This window comes from Alligator mississippiensis, chromosome 2, assembly GCF_030867095.1.
Source record: "Alligator mississippiensis isolate rAllMis1 chromosome 2, rAllMis1, whole genome shotgun sequence".
Classification (NCBI taxonomy): Eukaryota; Metazoa; Chordata; order Crocodylia; family Alligatoridae; genus Alligator; species Alligator mississippiensis.
In genome coordinates, this window is record NC_081825.1 from 172757165 (window position 1) to 172784854 (window position 27690).

Genomic DNA, 27690 nt, shown 5'->3' on the forward strand with positions numbered 1-27690 from the left:
TCTGTCTGCTACATCTGAGGATATCACCTGTCTCTGCCTACCAGCCTCCCAGGCTGGGAAGATGATTAGGAATGAACCCATGTTGTTCCTTGCAGGGTAGAGTGCATTTCACTGGCTTTGCTCAGGGCTGCTCAGTGGCCTCTTTCCCCAAGCCCTGGATTTTTACTGGCAGAAAAAGTTCCCTGACTCAGAGCCTGTGCCCCAGCCCAGTTCCTCTGGAGCTGCCTACCTCCCCTCCCATAGGCTAGTGTCAAAGCTGGTCCCTGACCTTGTGAGCTATAGGACAAGATGGGGAAACTGAGGCACAGCAGGGGTGCAGTGCTGTGCTCAAGGCCACACAGCACCGCCTGGATATTGGTGGATGTGGCTCAAGATTCACAGTGCCTGGCAGCCCCTGCTCCAGCCACAGCTTGGGTGAGAACAATGCAGCCAGGCGTGGCTGAGCCCAGGCCACCCTGCCAAGGGGAAGCAGGTCAGCTGGCAGCCAGGCCTGCAGGGCACCCGTGGGACACAGTCCCCGGAGATGCCATCCATCACAGCTGCCTGAGCAGGTTGAGTGCTGCCTCATGACCCCAGTGTCCTTTCTGCATCAGCACTAAAATCCTGCACACAAGCAACCTTTGTCCTTGGACACCCAAAGGTGCTGGCTCAGACACCCGCTTGGCACCTCCCCAGGCCTTATCTCTCCATCTGCAACACCAGGGTCAGAGACCTGCCCCCTTCCACTCTCCCAGGCACAGGCCACAGTATTGAAGGTGCACAGCTTAAGTCCCAAGGGACCAGAGAGCCTGCATGAGGGGAACAAGGGACAAAATATGGGGCAGGACAGACATGATGGTGGGGGAGATGGCTGTTGCTCCTTCCTCCGCTCCAGGGACCCTATCCTCTGAGCTCATCATGTGCTGAGCACTCCTGGCTCCCAGGGTAGCTGACACAGGGTAGCAGCTCCCTCTACCTTGGTATAATGAAGCAAGGGAGGGGGGAGATGGGAGGACTGATGTAAGTTCTATCCCATGGTCTCATGTTGCACTGTGACTCTGCCAGAACTTGCACCAAGCAGGGGGCACTAGCCTGCAGGGAGTGTTGGGGGCAGGACTAGGGGTGGGGTACTCTATCCAGGTAGAGAGTGCGGGCCCCAAGGCCTCAGGGTCCCCAGCAGGGCTTTGGATTCTCCCAGGCATGGAAGGTCCCATGACACTTTTTGCAGAAGCCTCATATGCATCCCAGTTCTCACATGTTTAACTCCAAGCAGCCGTGATTCATATCTGCACTGGTTTAGTTGGATGCAGTATTCCTCCCTTTCCATCCTAAACTCCCATGCAAGAGAACTGTTTAACAGCTGCTTTGCTGCACTTTGCTTGGCTGTGCTTGGAAGGAACCTCTGAAAAAAACAGTTGTTCTCCCCAGCTTCAGTGCTGGCCTCTGTGCAGTGATCATTGAGTGGCCCCTGTACAACCAGCAGTGATGCCTCACCCCAGATGTAGCTATATTGCAGTGGTGGATATGTGATGCTGCAGAGCAGCTATTGAAGAGGGGACATGCCCCACCCCAGAGGTGGCTGCATTGCAGGACAGAGTTGGGAAATTACCCAGAAGCAGTCTTACCTAGCTGGTACATGGGTCTCTCTGTAAACAGTTTCTGTACCTACCCCAGGGGAGGCCTTATTGCCAGGGTGGACGAGGGGCGTGTGTGGTGGGGCAGTGTGGCTGTTGGACTGGTGCTGAGCCCCACCCTAGAAGTGGCTGCATCTCGGGCCAAGTGTGGGACCCATTCATGAGGCAGCCATGTTTCAGTGCCAGTCCAGGGCCCTTTTTCAAGCTGTGGTCTCTGCTGTTCTAGATCTCCTCCAGGGCCAGAAGGCTGGTGACATGGAGAGCCAGGGAGCAGGGCTGGCCAAGCGCCTGGCCACACTGCTTTCAGGGCTCATGGAATGCATGTGCTTTGCGGGCATCATCTTCGGCTGGGCCTCTCTGGTCTATGTGCTCAAGGGTCTGCACTATTTCGAGGACCTGTGCAAACCTGTTGCTAACATGACTGTCAACGCCACACATGAGACAGGTATGGCTGAGCTTCCAGCACACGTGTGGCAGAGGGAATGAATTCAGAGCCAGTGCAAATCATAGCATGCCCAGATATGCATATTCATGGGTACACAAGCCCTCCTTTGCCTACCCGCAAGGCTTCTCTGCCTTTCTTCCTGGCTCCCTAGTGCTTTCCCCATAAGCCCCATTTGGGCTCTTAGTAGATGGGGGGTGGTGCAGGGATTTAGGGGATCTTTGGCTTCAGAGTGTTGGGTTTGGCTGTATGAGGAGTGCAAGTCCTGAGGACTGTGTGGAGGGGTGGGAGAGATGGTATATTGGATGGAGAGTGTTATCTGGAAAGCAGTGTGGAGGGGGTAGGGAAGTAGTGAACTGTATCTGTCCTGGGCAGTTTCTGGGCTGGAGGCTTTGGGACTGAGATGGGGTATGGATGTAGGGGCTATGTGGGTGGGTTTCTGTCAGGGGAGCCAGAATGGGGGCTGTGTGGGGGTGTCTATGTAAGTGGTTTGGGGAGGCAGAAGGGTTTACAGGCAGAGGGCTGGGTGTGAGTGACTGTTTCAGGGTCTGGAGGGTCTGGGCTTGGGCATGGGTGAGCTGTTTGTGGGGCTTGGGGCAGCATCCCCCCCACCAGGACAGCCCATGACATGAGCACTCCCCCCAGGCTGCAGTGAGCAGGATGAACAGTTCTCACTCATCTTTACCATTGGCTCCTTCATGAACAACTTCATGACCTTCCCCACGGGATGCATCTTTGACCGCTTCGGCACCCTTGCAGCTCGACTGCTGGCTATGTGAGTAGGGGGCCAGTGGGTGTGCACATGAAGTCGGACCTCATCCCTGGGTGGGGGGTGTGGGCTGCTGTTGGGGTCTAACACCCTTTGTGGCGCTGGGGGGGCAGATGGCCAGCGCCAGGGCCAGGGTTCCCTGCTTCTCCCTTCCCTCTGGCACATACACACCTCCATAGCTGGGCTGTCTCTCACCCCACAGCACCATTATCATCAGGAAGGGGCCCAGCTTGTTTTATCCAGCTCATCCCATCTACCCTTAGCATAGCCTCCCCCCACCACACACAGCATCATCCCCAGCTTAGCCTCATTACCTCACTCGCACAAGTTGTTCCTCTGGCTGGGAGGTTATTTTAATTTATCTGGAGAGCTCTTGGCCTGTCCTGCTGTCCATTTCCATGGGGAAGGGAAGAGAGGACATATTTTGGGTGTGAGGTTGGGGCACTTGGTGCCTTGTTGTGTAGCTGTTGAAAATAAAAGCCAGCTTGATCTTTGTTAGCCTGGAGTGGTTGGGTAGGAGCCTGGGGTGGCAGGTGGGGTTGTGTGATATGCTCTTCTCAAGGGCTGGAGGAGGTTATGGGCAGAGGGGTTACTGGGCTGCTCCCCTGTCAGTGTAGAGGTGTTCCAGGGGGATATCTTAGAGCCACAGCAGAGTAGAAGCTTCAATTTGGGGTATGTCACAGAGGTCCCCTGGGCGTGGGCTCCCTGGTTGTTGATGGAAAGAGACATAAGGGGAACAAAAGGGGCAGGGGGTCACTTCTGTGGTGGTTACCCACTGCATCCTGATTACATGGCTTCAAGGACAGAGGGCTGTGATCCAGTGTGAGCTCCATTGCAGCTGTGACTGATTTATCCCAGCTGGGGATCAGAACCACTGACTCCATTGTCCCTGTGGTTACCTTATTTCAACAAGGTCCTATGGATCTCTGATTGATTTACTTCACCTGGAAATTTAGTCCAAGGGCTTCAATGTGGCTGGTTTGCTCCAGCTGGCGGGTCTGAGGCTAATGCTTAGCATCTGTGCTATAAGCCCCTCCTGACCCTGCTTTGATGGGTTGGGGGTATCAGGGACATGTGGGGGTAATGACTACATCAGGTGATAGTGTGTATGGGGTGCTGGGGGTGTGGGAGGGTGATGAGTGTGTGGTATGAGACAGCCGAGTGGGAGTGATGGGTGCATGTGGCTCAGGTATATGTGGGAGCGATGAGGATGTGTGGGAGAGATGCTGAGGGAGGTCAGTGACTCCAGTGGTTTCAGGTCAGGGAGTTTATTCCTGCTGCAGATGCAGCTCATTAACTTCGCCTCAGTTGAGTTAATCTATTAATGGGCTAGGGGCAAAGTCAGGCGGCTCACATGAGCCCCACGGGGTGCTGATGCGGCGGGTTCTAGGACATACCTCCTCCCATGTCAGGTTGCACAAGCGCCTGCAAAGAGGAAGGAAGGGCTGGCTGCCCACATCCTTCTGCATGCCTGTCTGGCACGCTACATGGAGCTGGTCCCAGAACAGGACCAGGCTGCCATGCTGTTAGGATGGGCAGTTTGTGTGTGCTGACTCCCAGTGGACTCACTGCTTCCCCTTCTCTATGACAGCCCAGCTGAGCACGGAGGACAGTCCAGCCCCAGAGCCCAGGGCAGACAATGAAGGGACCTTCTCTGACCTTCTCTGACTTTACGAGCAGGTCCCAGCTGGGCTGAGAGAATCAGGGTTGGCTGGATCCACTGGTCTCAGTGGGGAAGGATCCAGCCAGGGCTTATCCATGCCTCCACTGCCAGTGTGTATTCCCAGCTGTCTGGAGGGAAAGGCTGCCCATGTCCAGGCCTTCTGTCATAGATCTTTGCCCTTCTGAGATCAGGATCCAGACCCTGGAGCTGAAAGACTTCACATGCTGGTATCAAATGAGTTATTCCATTTGGTGCCCACCATCTATCTGTCCAGCTCATCCATCTGCCCATTCATCCCTCTGGGCACTTCCATTCAATCCATCCATCCATTTCCATGTGCACCTCTATCTAGTCCATCTGTCCATCTATCCTTCCACTAGTTGATCCATCCCATGGCCACCATTTGTCCCATCCATCCATCCATCCATCCATCCATCCATCCATCCATCCATCCATCCATCCATCCATCCCCCTAGCAGGGTTGCTTTTGTTTCTGACATCAGCTTACCTCCTCTATGATACAGGATTGGGAGACTCTTTGCCCCCCAGCTTCTCTCCGGATTACCCTGTGTCTCTATGTTTCAGATTTCTGTACACTGGGGGTACCCTGCTCATCTCCTTCTCCACAGCAGGTAAGTGCTGTCCTTGTAGATGCTGTAGGATGGGCCTGGGTAGTCTGTGCCAGGTGTTCTGTGGGCATAAAGTCCTGCTGGAGTGGAGATGTCTTGGAGATGGGACACTATCCCCTTCTCTGACCCACGATGAGGGCCCTACTCCCAGCTGGCAAGCCTGAGCTGGGTTATCCCCCAACAGCAATGCTGGTGGATCCTCTGCTTTGGGGATGAAGAGGCAAACCCCATCAGAGTGATGTCAGCCCCACTTGTGACTGGTAACTACCCCAACAACACCACCTGCTGGACAACTCAGCATACCCTTGGACTGCTCTGATCCCATATTGGGCACCCAAGTGCAAGCAAACTTGTGTGCTTGTGTTCCTGTGGAGTTCCACCCCTGCAAGTTGTGATGAGGCCTGGCTGTGCAGGGTGTATGCGTGCATGTGTAGACTGAGTCCCTGACTTGTGCCTTTTGTGTTCCTGGCAGCCACGGCGCTGATGCTGTTCCCTGCCATGTCACTGCTCTCTATTGGAGGGATTCTCCTTATCCTCACCAACATGCAGGTCTGACTCCATGTGGACTCCTCACTGGGACAGGTCCAGTTGTGGGGGGGATGGGCTTCAGTCTCTTTGTGGGGACCGTATCACCTCTGTTGATGCCTAATTGACACCAGCTGGGCATGGGGGCAGACTCAACTGGGGGAGTAGAGATATGCTGTCCCCTGCTGAGCCCCGTGGGCTGAGGGTGTCCTGGTGGGGCAGATGCCCTGGCCAAAGTGCTGCCCTTGGAGAAGGAAGGCTGAAAGTACCTGGGATGGGCTGGCTCTGGAGATCCCTTAGGGGCTTTTAAGTCTACCCACCCTGCTCTATGGGGAATACTTAATCTCCTTCAGGTTCCTCACGGAAGAGTAGCCCAGCAGGACCCAGGATGCCCAGACAGGTTCTGGGACTGGGGGTATGGACTTTCTTGTCATACAGAAGATAGAGAAAGCAGCAGGAGGGGAAGCTCTTTGAGCTTGGCAGGGAGGACATGGGGGTGGGCAGGGTGGTCATGAGGTGAAAGACTCCTAGCTCCTTGCACAAGGTGAGAAAGAGAACAGCAGAATAAAGCCTGGGGCTGCGGAGAACACAGATTACAGGGTCTCTTGGGAAACCTGCCTTAGGGGAGGAGCTTCCAAGAGAGGTGGCAGCTTCTTAAACATTGCTTGGGGTGCAAGCTCTGATGAGTGCAAGGGCTAAGGCAGGGGGGAAAACACTGGTCCAGTGTTGTTTAGGCATGAGCTCCTCATGGCCTGGGAATAGCAAGGGATTGCCCCAGCAAACGGAAGCTGGAACTGGTAGTGATGGTGGGCACAGAGGGGCAGTGAAGAAATCTTATAAGGGATGTAAAGGCTACAGTGAGAAATGCTCTGTTAGGCACTAGAAGGATGAGGCAGCTGTCCAAAGAGAGATGGTGACTCCTCAGGGAAGGGGAGAGCAGAGAGGACTGACATTTGTGATGCCTTTTTTACTTGATTTTTCACTGGAAGACTAACTGTGAAAGATGCTAACAAAATTGGCACCAGGGGAAGAACTGAGCTGGGAGAGGGGAGGAGCAGGATAGAGACTCCTTAGAAAAGCCAGGTGTTTTCTGATCAGCTGGACTTGAAGAGCCAGCTCAGGGAGCTGGCTGAGGCAGTCTCAGAGCCTTGAGGGCACAGCTGAGCATAAGTGTTGACAGTGGGGGGCACAACTCTGCACCCCTGCTGCTGCCTGGAGCTGGCTCCACCTGCGCTGCAGCCCCATGCCCCACCATTGGTACAGAAATCTGCAGGGGGGCATGTTCCCCCTGCACCCCCTTCCCCCCCCCCCCCCAACGTCACCTATGCTTGAGAGATTGTGAGGACTCTTGGAGGTCAGACGAGGCTCCCCTGGCTGGGAAGGGAGGACCCAGGGAATTACAACTCAGACGGTCGAGCCTTGATTCCTTGAAAGACACTGGAACGTGGAACCAAACTCTCTGTGAGTACCTGGAAGCTAATACAGTGTCATGGACCAACCAGCAGGATTGGTCCAGATCAAGGACCAATCAGGCCTTTCCTTCTGTGACCAAGGAACAGGTCTTGTAGGTAGGAGAGAGATGCCAGATGTGGTACAGCTGGACTTCAGTAAAACTTTTGACCCTGTTTCACTTGACATCCTCTGAGGCAAACCAGGGAAATGCAGTCTAGTAGACACCCCTGTAAAGCTGATACATGGCTAACAGGAAAACTATCTTCACAGAGTAGCTATAAGTGGCTCAGCCATCAGGCTGGAAGGTTGTATTAAGTGGGGTCCCCAAGGGTCTGACCTGGTACCATTCAGTATTTATACTACCAGAGAAAATTTGCAATGAGTGTAGTTGAAAGATGTCACGAGAACTTTGGAGGACTAGGTTAGAGTCCAGCTTAATCTAACGCCATTGGAGAAGAGGTCTGAAATGAACGGGAGGAAATGCAGTAAGGACAGACATGGTATTCTGAGCTAGCTGGAACCGCAAGCTGTACAAATATAAAATGGGGAACGACCAGCCAGGCTGCTGTTCTGCAGGAAAGGATTTTAGGGCTCAGAAACACGTGGACTGAATATGAGCAAATGCTCTCATGCTGTTGCGAAAAAAGCCAGCACGCTGTTGGAATGTAGGAGCAGGAGTGCTGTCTCGATGGCATGGAAAATCATCCTTCCCCTCTGCTTGGCTCTGGTGAGGCCAGAGTCTGTGGCCAGTTGGACATCCAGGAAGTAGTAGAGAATCCAGAAGAGAGCAACTAGAATCACCCAAAGTCTAGAAACCAGGACCTCTGAGGCTAGACTGAAAGAACTGGGTGCACTTAGTCAATAGGAGAGAAGCACGAGGAGTTTGGGAGAGCAGTCCTCAAATATGTCAGACATTTCTGCAGAAATGAAGGGCATAAAAGGTTCTCCATGACTTCCAGGGGCAGAACAAGAAGCAACAGGCTTTGATTGCAGCAGGGAAGGTTGGGGGTGGAGATTAGGAAGAGCTTTCCAGCTGCAAAGATGGTGCAGGGTGAGATTGCTGGGGAGGTTGTGAGGCTTTTGAGAGTAGGTTGGACAGAGTTCCCTCAAGGATGGTCTATCTGGGGTCGGGCTTGGGCAAGGGGGCCCCTTGACATCCTTTACAGCCCTGTTTTTTGTGATTTTTGTCATCTGAGCCCTGGGCAGTGCTGATGGGGTTAATGATCATGGACTGGGGTTCTTGTTCTTGCAGGTGGGGAACCTGTTTGGGAAGCACCGGTCAACTATCATCACTTTGTACAATGGGGCCTTCGACTCCTCCTCTGCTGTGTTCCTCATCATCAAGGTGAGCTCCGTCAGGGTGGGAGAAGGGGCAGGGACATGGGCCAAACACCCACTAATCCAGGCATGATTTGTCCCTGCCAGTGGAGATGTTGCCCTGGTACAGACCCTGCTCAGCTCCTCTGAGGACACATGTCCCTCAGGGCTTGGCATTCACAGGATTCTGAGCCCCTGGGATTCTGGCAGGGCCTCTCAAGGTCCCTCTGTACTGGAGTCCCAGGCCTCCACAGCTCAGCAGTCACTAAGGCTACTTTAGTGCCCTGAAGCATGCTGCCCTATTTGGGGGCTCCAGGGAGAGTGTGAAGGTGTGAACTTTCAGCAAAAGTCCCCAGGATACGCCTCCTTCCTCCCCATCAGGTGACATCTGCATTGAAATATTATTCTGACATCTAGGGCTCCTCCCCAAACAGGCACCCCCTTTTGGGATTGGTCTTGGTAGTTGTTCAGCCCTCCTGGCCCACATGGAAAAGCTCCTTTGAAATGCAGGCCATGCATAGAGCACGATTCACCTGGGGGACACCCCACCACAGGGCAGTTCATCCAGCTTCAGCAAACGGTTTGGTAGATCAAGTGGGGACTGGCATTTGGGAGCTCACCATGTCAGGGGTGTCATCTCAGGCCCAGGACACCCCCACCCACCCCATGGTGGAGGCAGCAAGGAAGATCTGACAGGGGTGGATGGTTCTGTACACATCCTGATTCCTTCTTCAGAGCAGTGGTTCTCAACCTTGTTAGATCTGAGGCACCCCTCAAAAAATTCTTGTGCTTAGTTTTCACTTATCTTTTGATTATGGAAAAATAATAGAAATGTTTTTCTGTTGCTAAGAACTCAGAATGCCCATAACAGGGTGGAATGGTTTTAACATCATGGATTCCTATTTGAAATTTTGGAGTTTATCTTGTGAATCATGTTCGTGCACCTAACAGTGCTAACATTACGTAGACTCCATGGCACCCCTGCAAGGATCTCATGGCATCTAAGGTGCTGTGGGGCCTTGTTTGAGAATCACTGCCCTGGAGCATCTTTTCTTTGCCCCTGTTGGTGATGGGACATGTGACGAGTTAGACCCTTAGCCTGTCCCCACCTGCAAGAGTGTATGCTCTACTCTTCTCATCAGCATCATCTGCAGCTGTATGGCCAGCCAAACAGTGTAGGGCACAGTGCTGTGCTCAGGAGTGGAGGTCACCCTGCTTGGGAGCCCTTGGCAGACCTGCAGAGTACATAGCATCTAGGATTTGCTGGCAGGGTCTCCCCTGGGAGGCTGAACCTTTGTAGGAAAAGGTTCCAGAGAACAAAGTACAGGTACAACTGGTGCCTGGATAGATAGAATTCTGTACCCAGCAACCTTTACTCTGTGCTGATGCTGGCCAAGCTGTGGCTATTAGGAGGTTGTAGGGAGGCAGTGTGGCTGAGAGCAGGGCTGAGTTAGATCTGGGGGATATCCCCATCCTGCTGAGGACCTGGAGAAGGCACCTACACCCTTGTGTGCCTCAGTTTCCCTTTGTGCATGCTTTCTGAGGTAGGCACTATCCCATTGGCTATGTGCAGTTTTTGATGTTATCTCTATGAGCCTCTGAGATGTTATGGTAACCTCAGTATAACCCCACCTGGAGGGGCTGAGCTCACCTGGTGTGGCTGTAGGGGCCCCTTCAGTCCATCCTTAGCCTCTGTCCCCTGGGATCTCCATTCACTTGTGTACATGAGAGTGACTTTCCCTTGCTTCTGGGTCTGGGGCTGGACTGTCTCCCTGGGGTCAGCCCAGGGCATGATTCATACCTGTTAGACCCTCCCAGTCCTTGCCCCTTCCCCCAGTCAGGCAGGCCCCTGCTTGCTGTGTATTGGCCCTTGTATTGGCAATGTATTGCTGTGCATTACCATTGCTGAGGAGAGTAGGCAGGTCCTGGCAGGTGTAAGACTCCAGGGCAAGAATGCTTCTCATGCACCACCACCTTGCCCCTGCAGATTAGCACCCCCTATTGCCAGGCTGGGGCATTGGTGCCAGCCCTGCCTTCTGGGTAGAGCACCTCCTCCTGTTCCTTTCAGTACAGCACTGCCTGCTGCTGTTGCTAGAAACCCTTTGAATCTCAGGGCCCTGGCATCCGTTAGTGAATGTGCTGCCACCCCTGACTTTGTCCCTATCTGTCCCAGGGATGTAGAAAAACAGCCTCCTGCCTGGTTTCTCAAGGGAGTGTGCTAAGCACGAGAATCATCATTGTTGCCAAGGACCTGTATTGCCTTGAGGCTCTAAGTACAGGACCTTGCTGTGCTTGGTGCTATGCAGGTTCCTCAGCTGGCACACCTACAGCCTTTGCCCACCAGTCTGCAACTAGGGATATAGTCTGGCCTCCTGCTGTGGAGCAGTGCCCCCTGCTGCCCCTTGCTCAGCCTTGTGCCAGGTGGTGTGTCGGTGCCCCCTGCTGGTTTGCAGTTAATTTACCTGCATCATTTTCCAGGCATTGACTCTGCAAGCCTGAAGCTGCCCCTTTCTTAGGTAGTACTGAGCCAAGCTCAGCTCTTCAGTTCTGGCTGGGTGCTGGTACCCAGCACATGCCTGCTGCATATCTGTAGGGCCCCCCAGTTAGTGCAAGAATGTCTAGATTTTGGTGTCAGCTTGGCAGGAGTTAGACCTGCTGAGAGTTTGGTTTGCAGCTCAGCAGAAGGGCAGGGAGCGTCTCATTGCACTTGGCAGCTGAATGCTCATTCATGAGTGCCTGGTATTGATTGGGACAGACGTTAATAAGCCTGCAGCAAATATAGCCTAATGGAGTAGTGCCTTCCTGGCCAGCCGGGTAGGCCACCAAACAGAACCCACAGCAGCAAAGAGACCTGCGCAGTCCTAAGGCTTGTGTCCCTCTCCTGACTTGCAAAATCAGGGGATCCCTCTTCCCCTCCTCTCCGGGTCCAGGATTTCCCCACGTGCTCAGAGCTTGGCATCTGTCAGACTAGCTGGCTTTGTCAGAGAGCTCAGCAAATGAGGAGTGTCCTGGAAGGCAAGGGTGGGCAAGGGCATTAGTGCTGCCTGGTCCCAACTGGGGAGGTCTGGTCCCTGAGGGATAAGAGTGTTAGTTCCTGGGCTCACTTTCAGCATGAAGCCACATGGCAGCCCATACTGTGCCTGCACTGCTGGGGCACTGTGTTCTGGCTCCCAAGTTGGCCTTTCCCAAAAGGTGGAGTTAAGGTGGCAAAGGGCAGGGCACAGGGCTCTACCCACCCATCCCAATGCCCCTTGCCCCCCAGCCAGGAATAGAACCCAGGCTGGATGTCCTGACTCACCATCTCATGCTCAACCCTCTAGCTTTGGGGAGGGGGTGATGTTTGGACTCGTGGGATTGGTAATACCTGCCCATGAGAAGGTTCAGTCAGGCTGAACTCAGTGCTTAAATATAGCCATCTCTGAGAAAAAGGTATAGAGTGCAGCAGCACAGAACATGGCCAGCTATTGGTACCAGTAAAGGTCCCCACCATGGGCTGGGGAGCAGGCTTGGGTTGTAGGATGTCAGTTGCTTTGCTTTGGGGCTGCCAAGCTTTATGTTGGGCCATACTGGAAGGTCCCTATTGAACCCATAAACTCCACTTGCCAGGACCCCAGTTTTTCAATTGAGCTCAAATGGGGGGGCATCACTTGCAGTGCAGAGCCTCCTAGTGCCACACTAGGGTATTGAAGTCAGCCCAGACACCAGGGCAAGAATGCTTCCCACTCACCCCCACCTTGCCCCTGCAGACTAGCACCCCCTATTGCCAGGCTGGGGCATTGGTGCCAGCCCTGCCTTCTGGGGAGACAGCACCTCCTCCTGTTCCTTTCAGTACAGCACTGCCTGCTGCTGTTGCTGGAAACCCTTTGAATTGCAGGGCCCTGACATCCATTAGTGAATGTGCTGCCGCCCCTGGCTTTGTCCCCATCTGTCCCAGGGATGTAGAGAGATGACCCCCTGCCCAGTTTCTCAAGGGAGTGTGCTAAGCATGCAAATCATCATTGTTGCCAAGGACCTATATTGCCTTGAGGCTCTAAGCTCAGGACCTTGCTGTGCTTGGTGCTGTGCAGGTTCCCCAGTTGTCACACCCACAGCCTTTGCCCATCAGTCCTCTCACATCAAGGGGTTTGAGCACTGCCTGGCAGGGAGCATGGTGGACCAGCTGTGAGGTCTCAGCCCTGTGCTGTCATGCCCAGAGGAGCCCAGCTGCATCAGGGTAGCATGCTCCTGTGGTCAGGAGTAGGAGGAAGTGTGGTTTTACAGGCAAAGCAAGACATGGCAGAGGGAGTCTTGTGAGTGCTGTGCCTGGCTTTGGCACTGACTCACTGTGTGGCCTTGGATGAGTCATCTCCCTTATCCATATCTCAGTTTTCCCTTACCTGTCTGGACCTCCTCAGGACACAGAAGCTACCCATTCCTCAGTGTTTCTGTGCAGTACTTAGCGCCCTAATTTCTGCTGGGGCCTGTGCAACGCCCAGTATAACAGAGCCTTGATCGCAAGGTCTGTGCAGTGCCTGGTACAATAGGGGCCCTGATTCCAGGCAGGTTCTGTACATGTCTCTTCCACTCCTAACATGTTCCACAAAGTCTAGCTTGCCCCTTATACTTCCCGTGCTTTTGCCCACAGCTGTTGTATGAGAAAGGCCTGATCTTGAGGGACATGTTCCTCTTCATCACTGCTTGCAGTGCCTGGCACCTGATCCGCACCTTCTTTCTGATGCCTAAGCAGCACATCCCCTACCCACTGCCTCCAGGATACAGTTATGGGTAAGGCCCCCTCCACTGCTCCTGTGGGAATCTTCCTGCTCCTCCTTCCTCTCCCCTTGAACCCGAACCTCAGACCTCCTTAGAAGCTTAGAATCATATAGAAGCAGGGCTGGGAGGGACCTCATGGGGTCATCTACACCTGGTGCAGGCAGGTTGGTTCAGCTTGGGCTGGTGCCTGGGACCCTGCCTGAAGAGTGGTTCCCCCACCCCCTGCCTGCTGTGGGGGCCGGGTGGGAACTGCATGGTCTTGTCCCCCAGCCTGGGGTGGGGCCTGACTGGCTGCCTGTCCACAGTATGACCTGTAGGAAATCTCAGTCCTACCGCACCTATGAGGAGAGGCAGCCAGCCCACAGAGGCGGAAGCAATGACCTGCAGTCGGAGCCTGTTCTTGCAGAGGCTGACCGCAGCCCCAACGACTTCCTGAGCAAAGGTAGGGGCTTGGCCTGCTTCCTCTGCTCCATATCCCCAGGCCCTTTCCAAGGCCCTTGCTTCTGCCTTGTTGGTTTGGGGGGGACCCTCTGCCCATCCAAGGGACAGGACAATGCACCGGTAGTCCCTGGAGCCCTGCCTGCCCCTATGAGAGGAAGTAGAGGAGCCCCATCAGGGCATCCTGGTATACCCTTCCCAGTCTGGGTGGGCTGAGGACCCACTGAAGAGACTCCTCCACAAGCCTGAATGAGCCATTGCCCTGGGTTTGGGTGGTACCAGGCATCCCCAGCAGAGACCTGCCACACACAGAGGGAATGACTTCCCTGACCTAGGGCCAGAAAAGCAGGTCAGAACTATCCCCATGGACACTGGGGACAGGCGTGGGGCCAGATGGAGGGTTTTGTGGGGGGCATGGCTGGTGAAGGGGAGTAGGTGTCGGGGAAAGCACGGTTGATGACTGCTGTATAGGCAGGGGTGTGGCCAGAGGAGGAGGCATGGCCAAAGGAGAAGTGTCTCAGTGGGGCTGTGTCAAGAGGCTGGGCCTAGCCAAAGGGAGGGAGGTAGGATGGCCACATGGTTGTTTTGTCAGGGAAGGGGCGTGGTCAAAGGGAGATGTGTTGGGGATAGAGGGACATGGCCAGGGGTAGGGTGTGACTGGATCCCTCCTGTCAGGCTTCCTCTGTGGGGGAGTGTTGCAGCCTGGTGGATATGCCAGCCACCCCAGGGCTGCTCTGCTTTTCCCTGTGGACATGTTGCCCCTTAGGCACTGGGGGATGCACAGGTAGCACAGAGCTGTGCCTAGAGTAGCATGTTCCCTAGAGTGTGGACCATGTAGGGGAGCTGCTGGGGGAGGGGCCCGTGTGGATTGTGCCTAGGGCTTGTGCCCCAGGAGAGTCCCAGAGTGGGGAGGCTTGGGCACCAGCACTGATGGGCAAGCCAGTGGGCTTGGCACTTGGCCTTGGGTCTCATTATTTCCTGGACATGAAGAAGGCAGGAGCTGATTTCCCTTGCTCTGTCTGGCCTTCCTCGCCCTTTGTGGCCTCTGGTCACCCCTCCCTATAGCACCTCTGTGTGTTTAGATATCATGAGAACTGGGAATTATGGCCCCTTGGATTTCCCCTACATCCCCCCTCCCAGCATGACCAAGGGGCTAATGCCATTGTGCACTCAGTCCCCCACCAGCTGACCTGGGTGCCATTGCAGGCCACAAGGAGCCTCCTGTCCGGTCCTTCCAGTCCTGTGTCATCTCCAAGCTCTTTTTCTGGCACCTGGTGTGGCTGTCAGTGATACAGCTGCGGCACTATTTCTTCATTGGCACCCTCAACCCCATGCTGGAGCACCTGGCTGAGAAAAACACTGCACTGGGTATGGGATGGGATAGAGGGAGAAGCGGAAGAGGTGATCCAAGAGAATGGGAGGAGGGATTGGGACGAGGGTTTCCCTGTATACGTGGCCTGGGGTGGGAGTATGAAGGAGGAGGGAATGGGGCAGACCTTGCAGGAGGGGGTGGAAGGTGAGAGGAGGGAATCAAGGTGGAGGAAGGGGACAGGGATGGATGGAGGGAGGGGGGTGAGTGTCAATGGGGAAGTGGTGGGCATATCTATAGCTGTGGAGCTTTACCCTCAAAGCCTCAGAGGCCTGGATGAAGGTGGTTTGCTTATTGTTAACTTAGTGTGTAGAAGGGAAACTGAAGTAGGGGGTGGGTTGCTGGCAGGCAGGGGTGCAGAACATAAGAATCATCTGCTCTAGGTTTCATCTGGCTCAACCCTCCAGCCCTGGGGGGTCAGAGATGGGGGTGGGTATGAGGCCCCTTGGACAGTCCTGTCCTTTCACACCGCTGTACCCTCTTTTCCCAGTGAGCACCTACACCAACGCCTTTGCCTTCACTCAGCTCTGTGGGGTTCTGTGTGCCCCCTGGAATGGCCTCATCTTGGATCGGCACAAGCGCAGGAGGGGCAAGGATGGCAGCACCCACGGTAACAGTTCCCATGTAATCTGATGCATCCTCTTTCTCAGAGCCAAGCTGGCCTGATACTGTGACCTTCTCCACAGCAATGCCTGGCTGGCCCCTGGTGCTGTGGACTTCCCTATGGCTGTGCCATGCTGTAGACTCTGCTATGCTGATCCTGGGCTGAGTTCTGTGTCTCCCTTCTGTCCCAGGTGCCTCAGACTCCCTGACTGACCTGCGCTCCTGCGTGCTGTCGCTGGCAGTGACGGTGGTGCAGAGCGTGGGGTTCTCAGTGTGTGCCACTGTGCCTGTGCTGCCTGTGCAGTACGCCACCTTTATCCTGCAGGTGCTGAGTCGTTCCTTCCTCTATGGAGGCAACGCTGCATTTCTGGCCATTGCGTGAGTCATCTGATGGGGTTCACAGGGCTCCAGAGGGTGGGCGAAGGAGACGGTCCAGGATTGGGAAGGGGCAGGGCAGAAGCAGTGGGGGCAGAGGCAATGGTGGACGGGAGGGGAGCAGGGCTGAGAGATGCCTGGTGGTGGTCGGGGCAGGAGGAGGGTTCACCTCTGGCCCCTCTTACACTAGTGTCCCCAGCACCCTCCCTGCCCCCCCCCCAAGTTGTACCCCACTTCCTGTATGTATTCTCTCTGCAGCTTCCCCCTGGAGCACTTTGGGAAGCTCTATGGGCTTGTGATGGGTCTGTCAGCTTTGGTATCGCTCCTTCAGTATCCCTGCTTTGCACTCGTCAAGGGACCCCTCAATGGAAACCCTTTCTATGTGAGTGTTCAGTTTGGCAGGGAGCATCATCCAGGGTTGGGCAGGCGGTAGAGTGCTTTATTGATACCCTGGCGGAAGAGACATGGGATACCCATGTTGGTTCGAGGGGGCATGTTTGCAACATCTGAGGGTCAAATGGAGTGCGCTATGCATGTTCTTGAGGGGGAAACTTTATTGACACCCCGAAGCGGGTGTCTTTTGGGGAGAACTTTATTGACACTCCAGAGAAGCAGACAGGAATTATGCATAGATGGATCTAGAGGAACTTTTTTGATACTCTAGAGTGGAAGACAAGTAGTCCTTGAGGAGAGAGCTTTCCATATCCTCTCCAGTGAGCATGGGGTGCCACAGAGAAGGCCTGGGGATGTTTATTGACCCATGAGAGTGAGGGTCAGGGAGAGTCTTATCCACAGTTCTGCAGAAGTTTGTCCATGTGGGGACTTCATGGCAGGAGGCTCTGGTAGACATCCTGGAGGGAGGAACAGAGTGTGTCATATAGGCCAGAGTGAGAGACGTAGAGGGGTCTGGGGGTCTGTGGAGCTTTTTGACACCACTGAGTGAGAGATGAATGTATAGTATTGTTAAGGAAAGGGATTGTTTGGACTTCCTGAGTGACAGCCAGGGAATGGCCTAGACAGGGGCTTTATGGAGAATTTGTACCAACTCCTAAAGTGAGATGGGGGCAGTGCTGCACACAGGACTGTGATGTGAGAGGTAGGAATGCCCCATACAGTGCTGGAGGTGGGAGAGGCTTGGGGGGACCTTTAGCTATACCTTAGCATCAGGGACAGAGGGGGCCCTATTCTGGGTCTGGGTCATGTGAGCTTTATTAACTACTTGTCTCTTACAGTGAGAGATAGGGAGTGTCCCCCTCAGGGCCAGGCTGGGGGTTTTACTTTATTGAACCACTGAAATGATGCAGGAAGCAAGGATTTTTTTGATGATGTCTTTTATTAAGCCAACTATATAGCTGGGAGAGCTCTCCAGACCTGAGGAAGCACACTTTATGCCTTAAAGCTTATCTAACATCTCTCCCAGCTATACAGTTGGTCCAATAAAAGATATCATCAAAAAGCCTTGCTTCTTGCATATTTCCTGAACCACCACAGCTACAACATTTCAACCCTGTTGAGGTGAGTTAGCAGGTGCCCCACACAGGGCTCTTCAGGCTGTGGAAGAACATTATTTACACCCTGAACTGAGGGACAGGGAGTGCCCCTAAGGGGCAAGGGACATTTTGTTTAACACCTTGGTGCATATGAGGTTCACAGTTTCATTGTCCTATCCCCAGGTGAACATTGGCCTCACCGTCATCATCCTTCTGGGCTTCGTCAACCCCTTGATGGTGTTTTGGGAATGCCAACGTAGGGAGAAGGAACGAGCCACGGAAGGGAACAGTTCCTTGTCCTCATCACCGAAGAAGGCTGATGTTGAGTCTCCCATCTGAAACCACAGGGCTGTCTGGGGACTGTTTTTCATGGAAAAGGGAAGGAGAAAAGGGAATTTCAGGGTGCTCCAGCCCCTAGTACCTCTTCATCTATGTTTGCCCAACTCAGAATGTTTACTACCATCTCAAGCCATTCTCAGACTCATTTAAAAGAGGAGTATTAGAGAGATATTTATTTTTACAGATACTTAATTTTATAGTTATTTTTATAGCCCTGTTGGTCTGAGTCCTTTATCTCCCTCTTCCCTGTTCTCACACAGGACAATTAGGAAGATGCACTAACTGTATTTACATGTATTGTTCTGCTTGACTACAGTTCTATAGTTGGGTGTGTTCATAATAATTATGGAGGTAAAAGTGCTAGCTTGCTCCTTCCTACTTGAAACCCAATAAATACTAATGGAGAGATCCCAATATGCCCTAGCCCTGTTGCCTGTTGGCCTCACATCTGGGCTTTTCCAAGGTTCCTGGGTTTCATTTAAGGCTGCTAAGGACCTTCTTGTCTGATATGCTGCCAATTACAGGACATGGACTTTGACCCCATAACTCCTACACTGATCCCCAATTTCCAGGATGCTTCAGTCTCTTACGTTGTCGGACAACTATTCATCCATTCCAGCCCCTCTTGCCTGCCAGAGCCACAGAGCAACCAAAGGGAAAACAGTACACAGTACACCGTGAGTGAAGAGAGGAGAAGGTGGGAGTACTTCCCATGCCCTGGCAGGGAATACATTATGTTAGTAGATGCCCAGAGAGTTCTAGGAGGAAAACTGTGCTCCCAGCAATAGAGGAACGCAAGCCCCCCTCAATCCATACCAATGTGACCAAGGGAGGTGGGGGGACACCCCTCCTGACCCCAGATCTGGAGATCAGTTTGACCTTGAACAAGATTCTCTAGCCTGGTATAAGAAGTGTCTGAGCAGCCCACCCTAGCCAACTTCCCACCACGGCCGAGGTACACACGTACAGCAGCTCCCACAGAGCCCCCATGTGGTAACAGTTCAAGTCTACCTGGCCAGGCAGGATTTGAATGAGAAACCTAGAAACCAGAGGCTTCAGGGCAGAGTAACAACTCCTGGGCTCTGATTCATTAATGCATTTCCTCTGAGTGCCTTTTGGATCTCTCATGAGAGGATGCCAGGATCCAGGAGTCCCCAGGGAGATGATCACCTCTGTCTGCCCCCTCACACACCTTTTTCACCCTCAGACTCACCTATCCCCTTCCTTTCATCCTCCCACAAACCTAGAGCCTTATCCCACACATACATATCCTGCACCCCATTCATCTCCACATAACTGCACTCCCTCACACCTTTACAGTGCCATCCTGGACACCCATTCCTGCAGCCCAAACCTACACTCTTATCTTCCCAAATCTATACATCCCCCAACACTTCTTACAGCCCACAGCCCCCATGGCATAATCTGCCCAGCTACATACCCTTACAGACCCACACAACTGCAGTCCACACTCATACACTCCTTGTGCCTGAGCAGCCTCACACACCCTATGCTCTGATATTCAGAACACCTAATCTGTCATGTCCCACCCCATGCCCCTGCTACACATCTGTCCGGTAACCCCACTCCCACCCTTCCTTGTGTGTTCTATGCTGTCCCTACACCCCTGGCTGGGGAAAAGCTGCAGCTCCAGGACCCCCTGCTCATCGGGGTGCTATCAGCACATGCCTGTGGAGAAACAGCTGGAACTGGTGCTGGGATGTGGGTCCAGAGCCTATAGGGACCCAGATCCCCCACCCCAGCCTGGCCACTACCCCTACGCTGCCTTACCCAGGCCCTGTGACTCATGGGGAACCCTTGGGGTTGCTGTGCCCAGCTCCAGACAAGAAGGAGCAATGTGAGGCTGGAGGTGTCCAGTGACACATCATTTTATTGCAGGAACATCAGGCAATTACTATGTGGGCAGGGAAAGGGAGAGAGTGAGGGGGATGGAGGCGTTGTCCTTACCCAGGAGATGGGGCAGGGCCAGGACCTACTGCCGGGGGCGGGGGGAGGCACTAGGAGCAGGGACATCCAGCAGAGCTTGGGAGGGTGGAGGCAGTGGAGTGGATGTGGGCCCCATGGCTGGAAGTAGCCACCTCAGTACTTGCAGATGAAGGGCTGAAGGTGGTAGCAGGTGAGACCAGTCCATTGACCATCTGGCAGAAATAGGGAGAGGGATCAGTATCCACCTGGTCAGTGCCTGGCACTCCAGACCCCTGTAGCCCTGAAGTCCCTGCCCCAGACCCCACAGAGCCCAAATGCCCCTGCCTTAGACCCCACTGCTCCCACCATGTCCTCCAGGCCCCACTGCTGTGTGTGCTCCATTCTATCCCACGGCACGATGGGAGGGTTTTGGTGTGGGGCTCACCAAGTACCTGCCCCCTCTCCTTGGGGACCAGTAGGGTTCCAAGGGTTTAGGTTGTAGCTGTGTTGGTCTAAGGATATAGGCAGACAAGGTTCCTTGGGTGAATTTGATATCTTTTATTAGACCAACCTAAATGGTTCCAATGCATTTTACCTGTCACCAAACCAGACACAACCAGCACATCTCCCACTATGCCCTCACAAGCACGGGGTGCAGGACAGGGAGTAGCAAATGTCTCCACCCTAGGCGTGCCTGGGGGGCACTGATACAACTGTGGGGTTGCAAAGGGGCCGTGGGTCTCACATTTCTACAAGCCCGCTGCCTCCCACACTCCCACAGACTCCCAGCCTCTTAGGGGCTCCTCACCTATGGGGCTCAAGGCGGAACATGTTTTCCAAAGCTTAGTGGGGTTTCCAAAGTCCCAGTTGGAGAAATTCCAGGTGGTGCCATCTACCCAGTGGGAGGTCATTTTCCCGCCCTGTGGAGCAAGGGGGTGAGGGTAGGATCAGTGATGCTTGGTCTGCAAGGGGCTGCTGGGAATATGGAGAAAGGGGGGTGGAGGGGGAAGGCTCTAAATGCATCTAGCATCTGCTGGGACCAGTGACCTGCTGTGGTACTGGAGTAGGCACCATCCTGGCAGGCTTCCTGAGTTAGGGCACACAAGAAGATGCTCAGTTCCTGGCCATGGAGGGTCCAAAGGACCAGGGGGATGGGGGTAGGGGCTGAGTCACCACCCACCCCACCCTTCCCCTTATTTCTCAGCCTTGCTCTGCCCTGGGGAGGATGCTTTGGCAGGAGGTCTGGGCTGAGTGATGGGGACAGGGTCTGCCTTACTGAGGAAGAAGTGATGCCACCAATCCACACCTTCCTCAAGGTATGGGTTCTGCTGAGGTTGTACAGCTGTTTATTGAGGGCAGCGCTGTGGATGGAGGCCAGCTGGCCATTGTACAAGCTCTTGCACCCTGTCCGTGGGGAGAGAGCAGTGTCAAAAATTGCCAGCAGGTGGGAGAGGGCCTGGGGTGAATAGGCACGTAGCTGAGATGGGGAAGGGGCCCGGATCCCCAGCTAGCATGGAGCTAGGTCTCTAACCAGGAGTCAGCAAAGGAGGGTCAGACGGGTTGGGGGAATGTAATGCCCTCCTGTAAGGAAACAACATCCTAGCTGCAACCTAGGCACATGGGATGGCAGCACCCACTACACCCTGACCTGTGCCTATACCCACTATCAAGGAGTGGTCACACCAAACTCAAGAGTGACTGCCACAGCAGCCTACCATGAAATGCCCTGTCAGGCACTGCCACATTATATCCCCCAGCCACCGGTCCCAATACATACACCAGCTAGTGCCACAGGGTCTGGCCACATTACCCCCATGGGTCACCACCACAGCCCTCTGTCACGGTACATCCACCAGGCACTGTCACAAGTACAAGTCACATTGTACCCAACAGCCCTCTGCCTAACTGCATCCACAGGCTGCTGCCACTAGCCAGGCAATGGCCATCAGTGCTAGCCACTGCCATAAGAACCATCCACACAGCATCCTGCATCCTTCTCCAAGTCCATCAGCCACAATATACTTTCTATCCACTGCCATAGGGTCTAACTACCTATGGTTGTACCCACTGGCTCCTGCAATGTGTATCATCCAAGCCACACCACACCATGCCTGCCATTCACCACAATGGGTACCAGCCATGGTCCCGACACCTGCCCAGGACATCACACTTACCAGCCATGTCCAGGCCATGCTTGCTGGCCACTGCCACAAGCATGTGCCTCATGTTCCTTCCCACCTCCATGCATATCACCTAGCTCTGGGTAGGGCACCAAACAGCCAGAGGTCAGGGGAGGCTCCTCTGAAGGCCTGGCATCATGTACCAGCAAGCAGGCCTCATGTATGCCCCACCTGGGAATCTGTGTGTTGGAGGATGGGGGTGGAGCATCAGCCCCCCCACTCTCCTGCCAGTGCTTACCTGGGCCCTTTCAAAGGTCTGAGGCTTGGGCACTATTTTATAGTAAAACTTCTTGCCAGACTCATCTGTCACCGTCATCATGTTCTTCTGCTCCAAGGGGCACTGTAGTTCTGGGTCCCCAAGCTCCAGCTCTGTTTCCTCCTCCAGAGCAGAGCCTTCCAGCACCACTGGCTCTAGGGTTTTTACTGGGTAGGGAGAAACAATGATGGGCCATTTCAGCACTAGGAGACAGCCCAGGCCCAAGGGAGGAAAGACTGCTCTGCACGGGTGGAGGCACAGCAGCAGTGGGCAGGAGACAGTCACCTTCCCTCCATGTCTGCGTGCCTGTCCTTCTGCTCCTCAATGGCCCCTCACCCTATCCAGCTGGAGATGCTGCACCTTCTACAGGGTTCACAGCACCTCAGCTGGGGATTCAGGACATGGTCTAAACTCCTCCATCTTTTACTGCCCATGGGGATTTGTGGGGAGAAGGTTTCCCATTGCTGAGATTGTCGCCAATCCCAGGACTCCAGGAGCTGGGGCTTTGCACTGAGACTTAAAGCAAGCAGTTCTAGGTCCTTCCCAGTAGAACCATATACCTCTGTGCAGCAAGGGGACAGCCCTAGTTCCTGGAGCTGCTTCAGGTATCAGACTGAGGCAGTGTCTGGGGTCCAGCGCAGGCCAGGGGCCACTGGGAGCTGGATGGGATGCTGGTCCTGTACTGGCCGTTCCCCTGGGCAAACTGGAGACTGCTGGCTATGTGGGTTATCCCCACTCCGCAGGATGGAACTGGACTGAGATCAGAGGGGAGCACTGGCTTGAGGGAGTGGAGCCCAATGATCCCCATTCTGGCATGGCACCCGTTTCCATGTCCACCGGGTCCAACAAGCTGAACTGGTGCCCAAGACAAACCCAGTGGGAGAGTGCAGGAGGGGGCACATGCTTCTGAGAGCTGGGGCGGGAGGTGCATCTGCCTTACTCAGTTGGGAGCTTTAAACCCTAACCCTACCCCAGCTCTGTTGCCCTTAAAGCATCAGCAGCTGGACACTGTTTTGGGGTTCCCAACAGGGCAATGCTGCTGAGGTGCAGAGTCTGCAGGGGGAGAGGAGGGTTCAATTCTGCCACCCCTCCTAATTTGGTGCCTGGGGCAGATGCCCCTTTTGCCCACTCCCAGTTATGCTACTGAGATCCATGGAGTGGCTGCATATGGGCTCCCTGCTGGGGTTGGTATGTTTTGGACACAGCCAGGGAAAGTGTGGGGAGATTCTTTCTCTAGAGGGGGGGCCTGGGGTGAGGCCTGGGGAGGGACAGACTTACAGAGCCTATGGGCTGAGGCAGTGCCCAGCAGGGCACGCACCAGGACCACAGGCAGCTTCATCTCAGTCAGACCTAGGGGAGAGAATTCTTGGGAGCATAGCTCTGGCACCCCCATAGCCTGGAGACCCCTCCCGCAGCCCAAACCAGCTCCTTATCTGCAGACCCCAAAATTCCCACACAGCCAAGACCGGAGCTCCCCCAGCAAACCCTGACTCTCCCCTCAGCTCCTCTAGCCTGAGTTTCCCAACCATCCTATCAAGGCAGACCTTCCTTTCTTTGCTATTATTAGGCACAGATCCCTGCAAGAATTAGAGCCCATAATTGCTCTGCTTGCCAGTTCCTGACCCTCCAAATCACACCCTCAGCTGGGGGCCTTTCCCAGGGGCTCCTTGCTCAGAGGAGAAAAGGGAGAGGTGGTTAGAAACCCAGGGCTATAGCTGGGCTGGGGGCACCAGGGCCACTATGCACTCACACAGGGACAAGGTGGCCCAGGGCACCCACTGCATGGGTACAGAGGGGGGTGGGACAGCCCGGCACATAGCTTTGGCCTGTGCAACTCCCTCCCACAGGGTGTTTGGGGGGGGAGGTTCGAAACAGTCTCTGCAGCCCTATGGCCTGGCCTAGGATCTGCAGGTGCCAGGGTAGGAGCTGAGTGGTCTCTGGGGCCAGGCAGGAGTCTCTCCCTGAGCCAGAGAGCTGCATTAGGGGTGTTCCCCTCAACAATGCACCCACCACTTGCTGTTCTGATAGCCAAGGCTCCAGCACTGCTCTGGGGCAAGTCTTCCCTCTCATCCCCGATTTTTGGTGACCCTGAAGTATCCCCAGCTCTCACCTCTCTTCCAAATGTGGGGAGCCAGGATCCTCTGACAGACCTTTCCAGACTGCGCAGCATCTTGCACTGAACTGGAGTAAGAAGTCAGCAGTGGAGAAAGAGCTATTACCAGCCCCCGGCACTCATATGCTACCCCAGGGCTTTCAACATCTATCCCCAGCCTGTGCAGCAATCAACTGTCTTTCCGCCCTTGCATGTGGAGAGTCCCTGAACCTGATGTCCGTAAAGCAGAACTTGAAAGCATCCTGTCAAAGCTCTCATCTGTTTGGTGCCTCCTTTTAAGGCAGGGCCAGGCTTTTAGTTTGGAAGATAGTAGCAAGAGGAGGCTATGAGCTGCAATTGAGGGGCACTGGCAGAGCACAGGGCTGGGGTAGCAGGGACTGTAGGTTGGGATTAAGGAGCATTAACGGGGGTGCTTGCAGGGAAATAAGCCTGGGGAGCAGGGGACTACAAGTCAGGCCTGAGGGGCATTAGTAGAGCTGTCTCAGGACGCTAGCACTACAGTGCATGGGGTGGGAAGAAGGAGGGGAAGAGAGCAGAACCAGGAAGCATCAGCAGAGCTGTCAGTGGTGTACTTTAGGAAGAGGAGTTGTGTCTGCTTTCAAAGGAACCAAGTGAGCCAGCTCCTAGGGGCTGTGCTGATGGGGATAATACTGCAGGCCTATCCCATCTCTGGTCTCTCACTTACCCCTTTGCTGTCAGACCTCTTGTGCCCCTATCAAAGGGCAGAAATTCATAACTCTCCTACTCTCAGACCGGACTGCAGACTAGGGTTCCCTGGGGGAGCAGTGTCTCCCCTAAGAGGTCTACAATGCTAACCCGGCAGGTCTGAGTGCAGCACCTGTCTGCTGTTCTTCCTTTTAGAAGCCTGTGACCAGTGCTGTGCACAGTGACCAGACAGACTCCTGAAGTCAGTAGCCTGGTTTCCCAGTATGCCCAAGGCATATCAGAGAGAAAGGAGTGTAAACCCAGCAGTTTACACAGCCAGATAAAGCTTGAAGCCTTAGAAAGCAGGTCACTGCTGATGCCTCTTACTGAGCAGGGAGAAGTCCAGCCCAGAGCCATGGAAGAGTCCAAGACCTCTTAGGGGACAGGATGCTCCCCCAGATGTTGACAAGCAAGAGAAACTGATAGAGGGGACTGGGCCTCATTTGTATTTCTGTTATGTAACTGCTTAGGGAAAGGGTTGGCAAGCTTTAAGGAACAGAGAGCTGAAATAAGGCAGCTGGGTCTGAAGCGGGGCTGCTGCTTGTGACCCGGTTGCTGCTGCTCTCTCAGCAGTGAGAGGAGTGACCGCTGCAGCCAGGTGATGCACAAGAGAGAGCAGGGAGTGCTGGAGCGGCAGTGGGGGACACTGTGGGGAACCTGTTTGGGGGCCAAGGGGTGAGCTACTGTGACGCTTCCCCCTTCCGGCAGAATTGGTGCTGATGTTCCAGCTGGATTCAACCACTTGGTGGGCTGCATTTAGTTAGCGAGTCCCCTGGTTTAGGGCATTTTGGTTAAAACAGTTATGGTTTTGTGTTTGGTTGTAATGAAGTGCCGTGGTCCCTGTCAAGTAATGAGATGGCTTGAGTAACTACAGTTTGACAATGTCTGTTGAGGGAGCCTTGGCCAAGATGGAGAGTGAAGGGGAAACAAACAGCTGATGGCATCATCTTATTCCACCGAGGAGTGCCCTCTGCCTCCTCCTCACCCCTGGCGGTATAGACCAGTGGTTCTCAACCTTTTTTGTACCAGGACCCATTTGTAAACGTTGATGGCCAGTCCTGACCAAGTGCCCCTCACTCCTGACCTGATGCCCCACACCGCCAGGCCCCAGCCCCACCAGTGTGTGGGGCAGGAGATGGGTGCGTGTGAGGCAGGGGGGCCCCATGCAGCCCCTTGCAGGCTGGATCTGTGCTAGCCTGCAAGGGAAAAGCCACACTTTCCCACGTTTTTCTCCTTTAAAGGAGAAACCATTTGAAAAGTTTGTTGATCCATTTTTAAAGTTTGTCCACAACCTTTTCTTAAATTCTTGTGACCCACTTTTGGGTCGTGACCCATGGGTTGAGAAACATTGGTATAGACAACAGCAAACTTTCTGAATACAACTCTTTCCCTTTGAAAAACATAGACATGAGGCAGCAGACAAAGTGAAGATGCAGGCTTGAGGGGCTTTCTCAGGAAGAGAAGAAAGCAGCAACTGGGCTGATGAGCTCTGAGAAAAGCTTCTGGCCCAGCTAAAGCAAGCAGCCTGTCCTATGGTGTGAGTGATGGACTTGCACACCTTTTGGCTTCTGTCAACCTCAGGCAGCAGACTGTGAACAGAGGTAGCAGAGAAAGGACCTGGCTATTGCTGAAAGGTATTAGCCACCCCAAACTCTCAGGAAAGGAAAAGGTTAGAGCTATTCTCAAGACACCCTGGGCACTTACACACATACAGGGAGGATGCTCCAACACATTGTAAATCCAGAGTGGTGGAGCAGACTCGATTAATTGGGTCTGCTGGAGTGCAGAAATAAATGCGATCCAGCAGCCTCCAGCATCACATGTATCAGCATCCCTGTGCTGAAAAATGGCGGTGAGGTGCTTTGAACTAAGGCCAGTTGAGCAAGAGTTCAAAATGCTCCACTGCTATTTTTTCAGTGTGGGGACACTGATATATATGATGCTCTGGCGCTTTAAATTAGCACAACTCACTAATTAACGCCCCCTGGCCCTCCTGGAGCACATCTATAAATGCTCCCTGAGAACAAGGCAATTTATTCATTGGCATTCTCCAGAAACTTATTGTGGTGTTCCTTTCCTCCTCCTCCTCCCACTAATAAAGTTCCCTTTGTTTCAAATATTTGGACTTGAAAGATTGTAAATGCTTTTACGTGGGGAAATATTGCCTTTCCAGGATACCCTGGGGGATAATTCAGTTACTCTGGCTTTTGAGCGTGGGATCCAGTGAGTGCTGTTTAAATTTGTAGACAGTAAGTATCCTTAAGTAACTGAACCCAGCCACTTTTGCCACTGGCAACACCTGGCAGAAAAATGACACATCAGTCTTACAGAGTGTTTTGTCATCCCCTGATGGTAATCAAGGCCTAATTTCTTCAGACGTCTCTAACCTATCCCTGTTGGATTGTATCTCGTTTCTCCAAACATCTCTCTCTTCTCTTGAGATAGGGCCCCTTTTAAACCTGATTGGAGTCCCTTTATTCTTATGATTTCCTTGGCTGGCTTTAACTCTGGGGGTCCAAACCAGCGTTGTAAATGTAGAAATCTTCAGAATTGATGTCTGGGCTTTGTCCTTTCCCTCAAGTATTTACCAAGGGGTGGCTTATCCTCAGCCACTGTCTTCTTTCCCTCTAGCGTTTGTACAGTAAACATCCCAGCAGATGAACTTGCAGTGTTGATAAATGATTGCAAATCTTTCTGGTTCCATTGAGTGGAACTGCTATGTCTTTCAGGGTGA

General features: G+C 53.9%; 2 protein-coding genes across 5 annotated transcripts in view; one reads left to right on the forward strand and one right to left on the reverse strand.

The window, feature by feature from the left end:
- The window catches only part of SLC43A3 (solute carrier family 43 member 3), a 40175-nt gene extending 21985 nt beyond the window's left edge, over positions 1-18190 (forward strand). For all 4 annotated transcript variants that reach the window (XM_059722439.1, XM_014597151.3, XM_019485796.2 and 1 more), the window contains exons 2-13: positions 1840-2058; positions 2701-2830; positions 5073-5119; positions 5589-5665; positions 8346-8438; positions 13035-13174; positions 13468-13604; positions 14807-14968; positions 15460-15579; positions 15764-15950; positions 16206-16329; positions 17621-18190. In XM_059722439.1, the coding sequence (XP_059578422.1) occupies positions 1869-2058; positions 2701-2830; positions 5073-5119; positions 5589-5665; positions 8346-8438; positions 13035-13174; positions 13468-13604; positions 14807-14968; positions 15460-15579; positions 15764-15950; positions 16206-16329; positions 17621-17776 (1563 nt within the window). In that variant the 5' untranslated portion in view covers positions 1840-1868 and the 3' untranslated portion in view covers positions 17777-18190. The remainder of the gene's footprint in view (positions 1-1839; positions 2059-2700; positions 2831-5072; positions 5120-5588; positions 5666-8345; positions 8439-13034; positions 13175-13467; positions 13605-14806; positions 14969-15459; positions 15580-15763; positions 15951-16205; positions 16330-17620) is intronic.
- A 1459-nt stretch (positions 18191-19649) lies between these two features.
- LOC106737966 (bone marrow proteoglycan) lies at positions 19650-24325 on the reverse strand. The gene is made up of 4 exons (XM_059722440.1): positions 24249-24325; positions 22121-22305; positions 20511-20622; positions 19650-19935 (listed from the first exon to the last, which is right to left on the reverse strand). Exons 2-4 carry the CDS (start codon positions 22199-22201, stop codon positions 19877-19879), a joined length of 252 nt encoding a protein of 83 aa, XP_059578423.1. The 5' UTR covers positions 22202-22305; positions 24249-24325; the 3' UTR covers positions 19650-19876.
- Between the last annotated feature and the right edge of the window lie 3365 nt (positions 24326-27690).

Coding starts and splice junctions, on each gene's coding strand:
- LOC106737966 (XM_059722440.1), bottom strand. CDS start 22,201: ATGATGACGGTGACAGATGAGTCTGGCAAGAAGTTTTACTATAAAATA. Junction 20,623..22,120: donor AGACCTTTGAAAGGGCCCAG/GTAAGCACTGGC, acceptor CTTGCTCCACAG/GGCGGGAAAATGACCTCCCA. Junction 19,936..20,510: donor TTCCGCCTTGAGCCCCATAG/GTGAGGAGCCCC, acceptor TATTTCTGCCAG/ATGGTCAATGGACTGGTCTC.